Source organism: Misgurnus anguillicaudatus, chromosome 6 (genome assembly GCF_027580225.2).
Source record: "Misgurnus anguillicaudatus chromosome 6, ASM2758022v2, whole genome shotgun sequence".
Classification (NCBI taxonomy): domain Eukaryota; kingdom Metazoa; phylum Chordata; class Actinopteri; order Cypriniformes; family Cobitidae; genus Misgurnus; species Misgurnus anguillicaudatus.
This window is the reverse complement of record NC_073342.2, coordinates 20868600-20884459: the sequence shown is the minus strand read 5'-3', so window position 1 is coordinate 20884459 and position 15860 is coordinate 20868600. Positions and strand designations below refer to the sequence as shown.

Here is a 15860-nt window from a genome sequence, read left to right as displayed (position 1 = left end):
TACACAAAATTACAGGTTTAAAAATATCTGTTTTGACAAGAATTCACACAGGTATGACCTATAATCTGTTATGTCTGAAGTGAATGTTTGGTTAACTGTTAAGGAAAAGTATCTGTTGTGTCATTATATTAAACCCTTAAAGTGGTCTGTCTCAATGTAAAAATTAAACAATAATAGAAAAACATATATGTAACATATATTGATATTGTTTTTGCTCTGCGTTAACAGGTATAGTTCTGTCATGCTTTGTCAGATTCCAAGAATTGTTTTGAAGTTTTTTAATAGAGAATGTTAAAATATAAATGACAAATTTTTGAAAATTTGCTCATCCCAACTCAATTTGTTAGCACAGGTCACAAATGATGCAGCAGCAAACAGAAATGGAGGAAGAACAAGGTCTTCTAAAGGGAAAATCATATATAAAACTATGGCTGATGGTTCTGTTGAAAATGTAAACAGGCTGTTGTAGACATACATTTGCATATAGCATATATTATCCAAATCCATGCTGATTAGAGCATTAAAAACTTGAAAAGTGTTACATTTAGGTAAAATTAGAACAGATAAAAATGTGCGATTAATTTGCGATTAATCGCGAGTTAACTCATGAAATCATGCGATTAATCGCGATTAAATATTTTAATCTATTGACAGCACTAGTTTATATATATTTTGGCAACAGACACAGCAGATAATGCAATAGAAATATGATTTATTTTTCTAAATATTTATTTAAAAGCACTAAAGAATCATTGGAAGGAAATAGAATTAGTTAGTTGTTAAATAACAGCATACAAAGCACTGACTCCTCAATCGTCTTTCTGTGAGTTTTTTGTCAGGATTATTGACATCTCGGGTACGAGTGGACAGGCAGGTACGAGGCGATAACTGTGACTTCTCTGACTCCCCCGACTGTCTAAAATATCATCAGGGCCGTGGCATTTCAGCAGTGCTGACAGCTCTCTTACATTTTCTTGCCTCTGTTACATACGGGTCTAAGAGTAACTCGGAGCTGACAGTCACCCCGAGTTATTCGTGATCCACTTTGACTCATCTTTTAGACATCACCTTAAAGAAACACCAGCAACTCATAGCATGAATAAAAACGTGGTGTTTCCACACTGTGACTGATACCATTCACAAGCATTTTATTTTCAAAGGTATTTAATGACATCAATGTATTTAAAACAATGCTACATATGAACTACTGTCAAATTCTTCATTCTTTGTTGTCCATATGGCATCCATCTGATGCATTAGGAGAGGATTAGGCCCTGTTGAGTGGCACATGTTTGCCCGGGGCTTTATGTTTAGCATTTTACTGCCAAGTTCTGTCTTGGTCATATAGCATCCCTTGTAATCCTGTTAGTTTAAGTAGGCATATAAATGTCTTGCCAATATGTTCTGCTTAAAACACACACACACACACTTACATGTTCATACACATTTATATACACACAAAATAACATGATTCATATTATAGTCTTGGCAAAAAATGTCCAAGAAATGAAAAGTTTGAATATTTCTTCATACAACCTCTAACCGTATGTAATAAAATTTGGCTCGCAAATTGCCTCACACCATTTGTGCTACACAAATCATTTGTGGGGCATGCACACCAATCGCGAGTTCAAGGATTTGCGCGAGTAGATTACATAAAAAGTCAACGCAAAGACGCGATCAGACGCGTCCTTGCATGGGGCGATGCGAATGACGCGATACGGATGGCGAATTTGCCGCGAAAACACACGCTATTCGCCTCAAACGCGCCTTCGCTCAAGTTAAAAATTTTCAACTCAAGCGAAAAATTAGCATGACACGAAGTTAAATCTAGAGCAAGTAACGCGATGCCCCGCGTTTGGTGTGTATTTAGCATAATACCTCACATGGCTTGTAGAGGAGAGGTGTGCTGTTACTTTTCTAAGCTTTTATGTTTTTTGTATGCCAATAAAACAGACTTGCATTGAAGTAGGAGTCCATGTATGGGGATTAAGATATCATAGAAACGTTGGGGTGGGCTTTAAGCAGGGGCGGCCGGTGACTTCTTTTTTCGAGGGCGCTCGATGCAAAGTACGTCACAACATGTATGTAGCCCGTCATGTGTGTGGTTCATCATTTCAAAATATGTGTTATGCCTGTCGAGTGAAACTATGTGCATCACGTGTCTTGTCAAAATAAGTGCCTGCTGCAGACACGTCTAAAGGGTGATAAAAGAGACACTCGCGTTTACCAGATACTCGCATAATCTCGTGCGTAATCAGAGTTTACTGTTAAGTAGGGATGTAACGATTAAATCGCGAATCCCATTAAAAGTGCCTGTCTGAAATCGATTCTGAATCGCAAGGCTGCGATTCTTTGTTTCATGCACAGCTTGGTCAGTAGGAAGTCCTTATCAATGTAAAATCATTAGGAGTCGGAGTCATTTATAACGTGCATTTAAAAAACACTCATTAAAGAAAAATCATTCAAAATATTCTTTATTATCATGAAAACACCTGAAACAATTTGAAGAACAGCGATATAAATATTCCTGCAGACATTTCCTGGAATAGTGTTTGAAATGCTACTTCTTCTGTGGCACAAAGGGAGTTTCTGCATGAGAGCGGCCCCTGGCGTTCGGATGTGCCGGGATTTCACCGTAATTCATTCAAATTCATTCACTGAGAAAATGCGCATTTGCACGATTAATCGTTACAGCCCTACTGTTAAGGGAGTGTCTTGCGTGTATTTTGTGAACGTGAGCGTCTATTTTATCATAAATGGTTTTAACGCGTGTGCAGCAGGCACTTATTTTGACAAAACATGTGATGCACATGGTTCACATGACACAACAAACACATATTTTGAAAACACGAGCAACACACATGACACTCCGAACACATATTTTAAATTTGCGCCCCTCGGATGAGCAGTCACGAGCCGCCACCGGCTTTTAGTAAGCAATCATACACCTTAGCAACCACTTAGCAACCAGCTACAAAGATTAATAAAATTGAATGCATATCTTGGCAAACCTACAGTGTTTTAGAGTCGCAAGTGGTGATTTTTGCTTAGGCAAGCAACCTTTACCTTTTTTTTTGGAAATGATCTATTTGAGGTTTTTTTTGGTCTCTTTTATGGTGCTTAATGTTGTTTGGAACTCTCAGTATCATTGCTTTCTTCAGGATAAACTTGGCTTCTGCCCAAAGCTAATGATGTAATTACTTTACAAGTAAATGAGGCAAACTTAAAGCTTACATCACTTACAAAAGAAAGAAAAAATCAATACTTTATCTGTTCAATTATATACAATATTCCTATTCTATAATATTTTACCTTTTTTGCTCTATTTGCAAAATAATTTACACATGACTGAAAAACAAGGCATATTAAGCAATATTGTGTTTCTCTTTTTCACATAGGTCTCTTCACATCCTGGGATCCCACAAAACAGGTAAATTTACTTTATATTGTATTTTCGTTCATTTATTTTATTTGATATAAAATGTATTTAATTTTTTTCAATTTTTGAGCTACCATGACTTTCGACTACTGTAACTATAATTTTCGTAATATATGTAAGTGCACGCCATGCCTTTAAAGTCCCTGTGAACCGAAAGTCGCAATCGATTTCGGGTTTTTGATGTATTTCTGACTGAAATGGAGTATCACACGAGGAAAATAGTGGGTGTGGCTTGTGTTTTTAACTGTGATTTGATTGAATATAGAAAAGTAGAAATTTCATTCAAAACTGGAACTCGCGGCAGGCTGACAATTGGAGGGGGCGAAGTTAAAGGGATAGTTCACCTAAAAATAAAAATAATGTCATTAATGACTCACCCTCATGTCGTTCCAAACTCGTAAGACCTCCGTTCATCTTCAGAACACAGTTTAAGATGTTTTATATTTAGTCCGAGAGCTTGTTGACCCTTCTATGTACGGTTTACTGTCCATGTCCAGAAAGGTAATAAAAGTAGTCTATGTGACATCAATGGGTCAGTTAGAATGTGTTGAAGCATCGAAAACACATTTTGGTCCAAAAATAAAAAAAATTACGACTTCAGCACGTCTGTTGTGAAGCGCAGGCGCGAGTCTAAAGTCACGTGACTGCAGTGACACGGATGACGTGTTATCCTCAGACATGTTTGCAAATTTTCTTTTCAAACATACAGCGTGCGTCTCCCTCAGACTGTAAACGAAGCCCGGGCGAACAAACCCCCCCCCCAAAAAAAACAGCTAGGGCACACCAGATAACACGTCAGCCACGTCGTACGTCATCCGCTTCACTACAGTCACGTGACTTTAGTCTCGCGCATGCACTTCACAACAGACACGGAAGAGAAGAAAATGCTGAATTAAGTTGGAATTTTTGATATTTTTGGACCAAAATGTATTTTCGATGCTTCAACACATTCTAACTGACCCACTGATGTCACATGGACTACTTTGATGATGTTTTTATTACCTTTCTAGACATGGACAGTATACCGTACATACATTTTCCATGAAGGGTCAACAAGCTCTCGGACTTAATATAAAACATCTTAAACTGTGTTCCAAAGATAAACGGAGGTCTTACGAGTTAGTAACAACATGAGGGTGAGTCATTAATGACATTATTTTCATTTTTGGGTGAACTATCCCTTTAACAAATGCTCCCGCCCAAGCCGTCTAGCTGAAGTCATCAGAGAAGGATCGCCACATGAGTGCACATGAATGAAAAAAAATGACTAGCAAAGATAAATTGTTTATAATAAACACTGCAGTATTAGATTAAAAAAAGTATTGTCAGTTTGGAATTCATGGGGACTTTATATAGATTTTTTGCATCTTCTGAATCCAAAATTGTATTGCCGTCATCGTTAAGTGACACAAAAAAAAACATCATTGATATTCCAGTCAGAAACGTATATTGTACACTACTTCCTCAGTTTTGACAGATACACTGATGGCATTTGAAAGCATCACTGGAAAAATTATTAAATCATGTTTTACATAAGAAGATTTGACCACCTGCACACCTCTGGGTAACAGCTGCCCTTTAGCACTGATGTCAGATCAGCTTCTTAGGACAAAATCCCCCAGAGGGGGCAGGCGAGCAGCAGCAACATCAATCTCCGATCAGTGTTAAGGAGAAAGCGCAGTCTGCGCGGCAGGCGCGAGTTCTTAGTCTCAGCACGTGTTCAGTGATGCTCTAGGTAACACTCTGATGAAACCCGACATGGAAATGTCCCGGGTGACAGATGCATTAACGCAGTCGCCACGGGTGGCCTGCTTCATCAGTATGCCTCTTGTGCTTCCGCATTAGGAAACAAAGAGCTTTAACTGACAGCTAAGCGCGCCTTTTTTAGCGTGCGTGGTCGAATGTGTTTATCAGGAAGAGAAATTATTCAGGGCGAAGATTATGCAGGTGATACTCCATTTATATTCTTCTGCCTCTGTCCCCGAGACCCACAGACTCAATCATGCTGTCATGCGTGCTTTTTTACTGCTCTGCTGGATTTAAAAGCAAAATTGCTTGTTTCAGAAAAGAAAATATCATCTTAAAGGCAAAGCCTAGTGATTAGAGATTTGGGCTTGTAACTCGGAGGTCAGCGGTTTGAGTCTCACGACCGGCAGGTTATGTACCCCTGAGCAAGGCACCTTAAAGGATTAGTCAATTTTCTTTAAAAAAATCCAGATAATTTACTCACCACCATGTCATCCAAAATGTCGATGTCTTTCTTTGTTCAGCCGAGAAGAAATTATGTTTTTTGAGGAAACATTCCAGGATTTTTTCTCATTTTAATGGACTTTAATGGACCCCAACACTTTACAGTTTCAATGCAGTTTAAAATTGCAGTTTCAAAGGACTCTAAACGATCCCAAACGAGGCATAAGGGTCTTATCTAGCGAAACGATTGTCATTTTTGGCAATAAAAATAAAAATATGCACTTTTAAACCTCAACTTCTCGTCTTCCTCCGGTCGTGTGACCCACCAGCGTGACCTCACGCAATACGTCATTACGTCATTACGCCAAGAGGTCGCGGATGACGCATGTAAAACTACACCCCAGTGTTTACAAGTGTGGAGAAGAGGACATTGAGATGTTGTTGTATGTGGAATGATACTAATTAATGTATTTCGCCACCTGGTGGATAATAGCGGTATTGAAGATTGATGAGATAACTCGTCAATGGCGGGGAAAGAGTTAAACGTGCATATTTTTTATTTTTCTTGTCAAAAATGACAATCATTTCGCTAGATAAGACCCTTATGGCTCGTTTGGGATTGTTTAGAGTCCTTAGAAACTGCAATTTTAAACTGCATTAAAACTGTTAAGTGTTGAGGTCCATTAAAGTCCATTAAAATGAGAAAAATCTTGGAATGTTTTCCTCAAAAAACATAATTTCTTCTCGATTTTGGATGACATGGTGGTGAGTAAATTATCTGGATTTTTTTTTAAGAAAATGGACTAATCCTTTAAACCCAGTTGCTCCCCGGGCGCTGCCATGATAGCTGCCCACTGCTCTGGGTGTGTGTGTCTGTTTACAACTTGCAGTGCTCACTGGGATGGGTTAAATCCTTAGGTCACATTTCGAGTTTGGGTTACCATATTTGACAAACATGTCACACACTTTCACTTTTAATATTGTACGACCACCCTCCAAATAAGTATGCAAATTTACATTTATTCATTTGGCAGACACTTTTATCTTAAAGTGGTGAACTGTCTCTTTAACATATTGCCTTACTCTTTATTTGCCTTTAATCGGATTGCTGGATATCTTTGTCCCACCAATGATGTTTACAAGCCAAATGGAATTCACATCCCAGATTAAGTTTCTCCCAAACCTTTCAGAGCATTGCAACATTTCATTTAACACATATAGGTATTTCTAGAAACGGGCATGATATCCGATTTCATCCCTGTGTGAGATGCTTACATTTTAGGAAGCCGTCCAGCTCGGCTGGATCCATTGCATCTAGTGAAGTTGTCAGGTTAAGCATTGCACTGGAGGTGAAGTGAACAGCTCACAAGAAAATAGGATCCATTAGCCCTCAGGGCAGATGGTTATAAAATAGATACTTCAGTTCAAAATGTAGTCCCGCTATTAAGTTATCTCTCCTTCAGTGAACGGTTAGTCCAGATATTTAGCCACACCATCACACCACAAGAAATGTGTCAATACTAACCAGTTTTTGGGCCAGTTGCATTTAACAGTGATTGTTACTGTGCACTGCTTACTTTGAAGTACTATGAAGAGTGCAGGGCATTACTCTCTCAAATTCCCATGTTTTATTTAAGGCACCCTACATGATTTTATACCTTCGTGCCTCTTGATTCCCAATGTATGTAATGTATTAAATATATTACACCCCACCCAAGATTATGTTATCATAAGCGCTGTTAACGCACTGAACTATCTGTCGTATGTGTACCGTTTGCTTACAGAATGTAAAAGTATTTGGAATTCACCCAATGTATTTGCTTTGTAGTGGGACCCTCAAGGAAGCCCTCAGACGAGCCTGTCAACCACCCTTCACCCACACGGTGCCCCCCACCCTGGCCAGACCCTCCATCGCTCGTCTGTTCCAGACACAGAGGGCTTCCACCTGGGCAAGCCCGACCCCTATGACCTCTATGAGAAATCGCGTGCCATTTACGAAAGCAGGCGTAAGTTAAATTCACAACGCAAATGTTTTTGTACATAAATTGATAAATAACTTGATAGGTTTAAAATAGTGTAATTAAAAGCCAACCACAGACACTTACTTGTACCGTTAGTGTCACTAATAAACATCTTATAAAAAATTTGACGTGCATACTTGCTTAACCCTAATGTGTTGTTGAGGCCATTTTTGGCCTTTTTTGTCTTAATTTGGCCACAACTTTCTCAGATTTTCAGCATGAAATTAAAAAATGTAGTTGGAAGTCAATGGGGCAAAAAAGCCACAAACAAAAAAATAAAATCTGATGCTGCACAAAAACTAAAATGAATCAAAGCCAATGTTTTTACTAATCTTTGACATGCCCAAGACAAAATCCAGTCCACAATCACTTTTTATATTGAAAATCTGTCATTTTGTGCAATTTATTCCCCCCAAATCAGTGACATCACTTATGAACTTGGCAATTGAAGAGTTAAAATCATGATATTTTTTTAAACATTTGGTTTTGATCAGTACTAAGGTTGATTAACAGATTTATGAAAAAAAAAATTGGAAAAAATGTTTATCTGATACATTTTTAGAGCCATTTAACTCTTTCGCCACCAGCGTTTTTTTTTTTATTTGCCAGCAAATGCCAGCATTTTTTTTGATAATTTTCACAAAAGTTGAATGCCTTCCAGAAAATGTTCTTCTTTAAGTATATAAACATACAATATATCAAATGAAAGAATAGTACCTCTGCTTTAAAAAAAAAGGTTTCATCCTACCTTCGTTAGTTCTCTTTTTATCACCTCTCAAATACGGGTAGGTTTCTTTAAAATTTTGAGCAAAAAGCTGAGATAATTCCATTTTTGTGAAGGACTTTTAATAGAGATCAGATTCAAAGCAATCCTCAAAACATACACGGACATACAGCTGTTTGCCCTAGGGCGATACTTCCAGGTTTTATAAGTTGCGGAAAGCGTTTTTTTTTAATTGACGACATAACTCGTCAATGGCGGCGAAGGAGTTAATTTAGTGGCCACGAAAAGCCCGAAAGCCTGACAATTATATTTGACTTTTGAATTATTATTTTTAAATATGTGACAGACACTGAATTTTTTTATTGGGGCCAGTGAAAATTTTGGCAGGGCACGTGAAAACCTGAACCACTGGCCCGACCGGGCTAGTATAAAAAAGGATTTGCGTTGAGCCCTGATTGATAATCTTTTTTTTTAATTGTACAAATATCATGACTTTTTTGTTTTTCTAATATGCTAATATAATTACTAATATGCATTTACTGTAAAGCTGCTTTGCAACAATGCAAAATTGTGAAAAGCGCTATAGAAATTAAATTGAAGGCTCATGAAATTATGTTTTGCAAAAAGAAAAAAAATCTTATTTTTTAAGACGCAATATGAAAGGTTTTTGTAATAAAATATCCAAAAACCACTTGCACAGTGTGATATATTTCGTGCAGCTGTGTTCTTGCATTATCCCAAAAGTTCCCAATGATTTGTACATTTTTTAAATAAAGGCTTGTCTTTTGTCCCTATCATTGATGTAATATCCCCGCTATCCTTTGTTTCTGGTGAAAACAACATTTCCCATTGGTCCATTTTCCTTCATTGTGTCATCAAGCTTCCCTCCTCGTTATTGTTTTAAAAACTTGACCTCTAGAGGTAAAACTTACATTTTGCGCATACAAAGGGATAGTTCATCCAAAAATGAAAATACTGTCATCATTTACCTATCTTCCTGTTGTTACAAACTTGTATTAATTTCTTTGTTCTGCTGAACATAAAGGAAGATATTTTTGAGCAATGTTTGTAACCAAACCATTTTTGAGCACCATTGACTAGCATAGTAGTATTTTTTTTCTACTATGGAAGTCAATGGTGCTTCCTGCTTGATTACAGATATCTTCCTTTGTGTTTAGTAGAACAAAAAAAATTATACAGGTTTGTAACAATTTAAAGTTAAGTAAATGATGACACAATTTTCATTTTTGGGCGAACTATCCCTTTAAAGGAATATTCCATTTTCTCAAAAGAAAAATCCAGACAATCTACTCACCACCATGTGATCCAAAATGCTGATGTCCTTCTTTGCTCAGTCGAGAAGAAATTATGTTTTTTGAGGAAAACATTGCAGGATTTTTCTCATTTTAATGGACTTTAATAGAGCCCAACATTTAATACTTAACTCAACACGTAACAGTTTTTTTCAACGGAGTTTCAAAGGACTATAAACGATCCCAAACGATGCATAAGGGTCTTGTCTGGCGAAGCGATTGTCATTTTTGACAATAGGGGTAGCAAATGTACACTTTTGAAGCACAGCTTCTCATCTGGATCTGGTCATGTTGCGCCAGGTGACCCCACACAATGCGTCATGACGTCAAGAGGTCACAGAAGACGAACGCGAAACTCCGCCCCAGTGTTTACATGTGTTGAGAAAGAGGACCGTTCCTACGTTGTTGTATGTCAACTGATACTAATTAATGTCTTTGTGTCAGTTTATTGTTTACAATGGTACACAAATGTGCGTTTTATATATGTAACACGTGACCTCCCTACGTCACTACGCATTTACGTTAGGTTGCGCTGGACCGGACCTAGACGAAAAGTTGTGGTTTAAAAGAGCATTTTTTTTTTCTTGTCAAAAATGACAATCGTTTTGCTAGATTAGACCCTTATGCCTTGTTTGGGATTGTTTATAGTACTTTGAAACTCTGTTGAAAAAACTGTTACGTGTTGAGTTAAGTGTTAAGTGTTGGTGTCTATTAAAGTCCATTAAAATGAGAAAAATCCTGCATGAAAATGTTTTCCTCAAAAAACACAATTTCTTCTCGACTGAACAAAGAAAGACATCAACATTTTGGATGACATGGTGGTGAGTAAATTGGATTTTTCTTTTAAGAAAATGTAATATTCCTTAAGACTTTGTTTAAAAATTGCAGATTCCAATCACTAAACTTGAGAATTAATGATGTAATTAATAAAATTTATGGTGAAAAGACACTATATTTGGTTTTAAACAGCTATGGTGACTTTGGCCTGCTGTTTTCCTGCCAAACTTGTTGCTTAGATACATTAGAGAGTGTTATATGTAGTTATCGTTTTAATATGTAGTAAAAAGCAAGCTGTATAAAAATTTGATACAGTAGGTGTTTGAAATTAATGAGCGTTAATGGTCCCTAAAATAATTTTTAATGTCTTAATAAAAACATTTCTCATTTTTGTCTTTTATTTTTGGGATAAAATATACAATATGCATCTTCTTGACAAATTTAGTCCGATTTTTCAAGGATTATTGAGTACTTGCATTGATTGACTTGCATTATTTCTCCTGACAGAGCCTCTTCCACCACGGACATTACTGGACTCTACAGGCAAGTCTCTTGTGTGTCATTCAGTGCTCATGTAGCATTTTATTTATTTCTGTATTGTTCTCTGTCTATCACTGATCTGGGTTCGGCAGTGTGAAACTTGACCTACATAATGTGCAGATGTCTTTGATCCACAAGCTTGTGTTCAGGCTTACATTTCAAAAAATATCCGTCTCTTCTTTTTCATGTCAAACACGATACGTTTTTACATTATGGAATAAAACACAGCTAGAGATCAGACTTTGATCCAATTGTGCTGCATTATGATTTATGTTGTTATGAAAAGATCAACATAGCCAAAGGTTGGACTTGTACTTAAAATCTCTTACCTCACACTTGTTTATTCACATAGATGTTTGGATATGGCTTGTGCAAGCATCCTTAATTAAACCCCTGTGAATGATCTCAGCAGTTGTTCTTGTTCCTCAGGTGTCGAGTACCAGGAAGTGGAGGTGCACCTGCTGCGGGAGAAGACCGGCTTCGGATTCAGGATCCTGGGCGGAGATGAGGCGGTGCAAGCAGTGAGTCCGGAGGCCCGTGACAAGGCTCGTATGGGGCGCGATAAACAGATACTAGTGATGGACCTTCTGGTTCATATCTGTACAGCTCCACGAGCAGTAAATGAAAACAGACACCTGAACATTTACTGTTTCCTGTTTCAGTTACTGCACTTAATTGAATGTTTAATACCATGTGCTATGGCAAATACCATGTATTTATACATACCATAGTACCATTGCAATATCATTGTGTTTTCAACATAACATGGAGCTACTATGGTACCATGGTACTACTTTTCTTCATTAAAGTATCTTGGTACTATAAATTAAAGACATATATAAACTGTTAGGACATTTCTATTTGTTTGGATATGTTTGGATCCAATGGATCTTCAATCTGCAAACATATATATATATATATTACATCTATGTTTCATCCACACAGAGAATCAAAGAAAATGACAATAATCAAAGGAATTACAATGGATAATAGCTAATTGTATCTCTTTATTAAATGATGAAGATAATTACCAGATGAGCATAATAGCCTAAGTAGTGCTTAAACGGGTATTTAAGGGAATGTCAGGGTTCCCACAGGTCCTTGAAATCCTTGAAAGTTTGTGAATCTGGGGAATAAAATTCAAGGCCCTGGGAAGTTCTTGAAAATATACATACATAGTTACAGGTAATTGAAAGTGCTTGAATCTATTTGAACCAAGCAGTTGTCTGGAAAAATCCATATTATTCCCTGTGTAGTGTAGGATAATATCATGAAATTTCTAGCCTTTTAAGCACACGTGCTAAACTGTTCGCTTTAAATGCTTGTATCTTCTGTATGCAAATTATGATTCATACCAAAATGCTTTTTTGAATAGTTGTGTTTGACACATGAAAACGTCTCGGGTTATGTATGTAACTGTTGTTTCCTGAGAAGGGAACGAGACGCTGCGTCTCCCTTGCCATACTTCCTGCATCCCTGTAACGCCGTCTTTGGCAATATTTCAGATAGCGATATACTTCCTGGCTCCCGCATCACCCTGTCTTTGTCGTTAAGCCTCACCATTGGTTGAATTTGATATACACATTCAGATGCACTTACCCCTGGAGGCGTCCCCAAAGTGTCACCGCAGTGACGCAGCGCGAGTTCCCTCAAAAGGAAACTGTAACAATATATCTTAAAAGGTAACACGATGTAACCTCGCTCTCACTTGAAACGTGTCTCCACATTTAGTCCTTGAATTTGACCTGGAAAGTCCTTGAAAGGTCCTTGAATTTGAAGTTTAATAAGGTGTGGGAACCCTGAAATGTGTAGATGTTAATGTGTGGATTATGATCCATCTATTGGAACCATGTAAATGCTGTGTATATAAATATAGTGTTATGGTATGCATCATAGTACTGTATTATCTTATTGTACTATGTTACTGTCAAAGTGTGAATGAAGCAATAATAGCTGTTGAGTTATTCCCAGGAATTCTAAAAATAACTCGCCAACTAAAATGCCGTCTGATATTCTAAAAGCAGCGACAATATGATAATGAGACTCTGAATGTCAGTTCACATTAACTTTGACGACTAAATGTCCTCCACAGATTGTAATCGGAGCGATCATAGAGAACAGCCCCGCAGAGCGGGACGGCAGGCTGCGCCCGGGAGACGAGCTGGTCTCCGTCGATAGGATGCCCGTGGGGGGGAGACCGCACCGTTACGTCATCGACCTCATGCACGCAGCTGCACGTAACGGACAGGTCACCCTGACCGTGAGGAGGAGAGTTTTGACGCAGCAGGGTAAGCGAATAGCAAGTCACACACACCCTCCTGTGACATCAAAGCCAGATTTTGTTCTAGAAATCCTCGTATAGTGCACCTAAAAATTCAACATAAGTTACAAGAGCAAAAGTACATTTAAAGTTTCCCTATTGGTTATACTATAAACTTTTGTCATAGCTTTATAGCTTGAGTCACAGTGATGTAAATCTGTGTTAATGGTGACCAAGATTGTGTGTGCTGCCACCTGCAGGTCAGCCATCGGAGGAAAACGGTGCAGTGGCCAATCAAAGCAGCTCACCTAGAGGCCATGCGGTGTGTCCGGTCAACCTGCCACCTACCACTGATGTAGTTATACACCGCAAGGAGAGCGAAGGCTTTGGTTTTGTCATCATCAGCTCGCTAAACCGACCAGAGACCACAACTACAATAAGTAAGCCTGGAATAGACCTGGTGCTTTTGTGAACATTTTATACATAGTTAAAGGAATAGTCCATTTTCTTAAAAGAAAAATCCAGATAATTTACTCACCACCGTGTCATCCAAAATGTTGATGTCTTTCTTTGTTCAGTCGAGAAGAAATTATGTTCCCTGAGGAAAACATTGGAGGATTTCTCCCATTCAAATGGACTCCAATGGACACCAACACCCAACACTCAACTCAACACGCAACAGCCCTTTTCAACGGAGTATCAAAGGACACTAAACGATCCCAAACGACGCATAAGGGTCTTATCTAGCGAAACGATTGTCATTTTTGACAAGAAAAATAAAAAATATGCACTTTTAAACTACAACTTCTCATAGTCCTCCGGTCCTGAAAGCATCAGCTTGACCTCACACAATACGTCAAGAGGTCACAGAGGACGAACGCGAAACTCCGGCCCAGTGTTTACAAGTGTGTTGAAAGAGGACCGTTCCTATGTTGTTGTATGTGGAATGATACTAATTACTGTCTTTGTGTCAGTTTATTGTTTAAAATGGTCTGCAAATGTGCATTTTATATATGTAACACGTGACCTCCCTACGTCACTACGCATTTACGTTAGGTCGCGCTGGACCGGATCTAGACGAAAAGTGCATATTTTTTATTTTTCTTGTCAAAAATGACAATCTTTTCGCTAGATAAGACCCTTATGCCTCGTTTGGGATCGTTTAGAGTCCTTTGAAACTTTCTTGAAAAAAACTGTTACGTATTGAGTTAAGTGTTAAGTGTTGGTGTCCATTAAAGTCCATTAAAATGAGAAAAATCCTGCAATGTTTTCCTCAAAAAACATAATTTCTTCTGGACTGAACAAAGAAAGACATCAACATTTTGGATGACATGGTGGTGAGTAAATTATCTGGATTTTTCTTTTAAGAAAATGGACCATTCCTTTAAATGTTTTCAACATAAAATTATGTTCGGTTTGATAGGCCAATATATTTTAAGTCTAAAAACAGGCCCTTAAGGGATAGTTCGGCAAAAAATAATTTACTCACCTTAAGGTTGTTCCAAACCTGTATAAATGTCTTTGTTCTGCTGAACACAAATGAAGATATTTTCAAATTTGTTAATATCCAAAGAGATCTGGGGCACTATTTACTTTTGTATACGTTTTTTTCCTACTATGAAAGTCATGGTGCCTGTGATCGGCCTCTGAAACATGTCTTCATTTGTGTTCAACAGAACAAAATAAATTTATGCAGGTTTGCAGATTTTTATTTTCGGTGAACTATCTCTTTAATGTGTCAGATGTTTTGACACAAGGTTGATGTGAGATTAATGCCATAGCAAAGCTTTGACAGTCATTTCCTTTTAAAGGAAGAATGCATGATAATAGCTGATGGATGGGATCTGGATGCGGGTAAATGTAATCTGTCAAAACACATCCAGCTTAGATTTTATTGTTTTATCTTCAAATTTCTAATTATTATGTTTTATTGTAATTCCCATTATTCTCAGAAGTGAATCCCATCAATTTTTATTATTATAATATAATAAATATTTTCTGTATTTATGTTTTAAATATGATATTTTTATAAAACCAGCATACATTTTAGATAATAATAATGTCATGAAAATGTTTATATAAAAATTGTATATTTAAAGGGGACATCATGAAAATCTGAATTTTTTAAGTGCTATAATTGGGTCCCCAGTGTTTATATCAACCTAAAAAATGTGAAAAAGATCAACCCAGCATCTTAGTTTTGGTAAACCATTCTCAGCAAGCATGTGAAAAAATAGGTAATTGAAATTTGGCTCCCCTGATGATGTCAGAAGGGGATAATACCTCCCCTTAAAATGCACTATCCAACCACGGCACTGCCATTTAGTGCAGAGATCAGCTCAATTGCATTTTTAAGGACAACCAAAAACGGCAACTTTTGCTCACACCTACAAAGTGTCAATTTTTAACATGCTATAATAAATTATCTATATGGTATTTTGAGCTTAAACTTCACATATGTACTCTGGGAACACCAAAGATTTATTTGACATCTTAGTCAAAGTCTTGTGAAATGTCCCTGTAAGAGCCATTTGTTATAGACTTAGCTGCTTCAGTCCCCTTTAAATGTTATACATTTTTATAATTTACATTT

At 37.4% G+C, this 15860-nt stretch overlaps 1 protein-coding gene across 5 annotated transcripts in view; it reads left to right on the top strand.

Moving 5' to 3' along the window:
* Nucleotides 1-15860, top strand: part of magi2b (membrane associated guanylate kinase, WW and PDZ domain containing 2b) — a 117844-nt gene that overhangs the window by 79079 nt on the left and 22905 nt on the right. For 4 of the 5 annotated variants that reach the window (XM_073868748.1, XM_073868747.1, XM_073868745.1 and 1 more), the window contains 6 exons: nucleotides 3402-3433; nucleotides 7461-7638; nucleotides 10975-11010; nucleotides 11437-11552; nucleotides 13100-13295; nucleotides 13528-13707. In XM_073868748.1, the coding sequence (XP_073724849.1) occupies nucleotides 3402-3433; nucleotides 7461-7638; nucleotides 10975-11010; nucleotides 11437-11552; nucleotides 13100-13295; nucleotides 13528-13707 (738 nt within the window). The remainder of the gene's footprint in view (nucleotides 1-3401; nucleotides 3434-7460; nucleotides 7639-10974; nucleotides 11011-11436; nucleotides 11553-13099; nucleotides 13296-13527; nucleotides 13708-15860) is intronic. The other variant, XM_073868746.1, reaches the window with a different exon arrangement.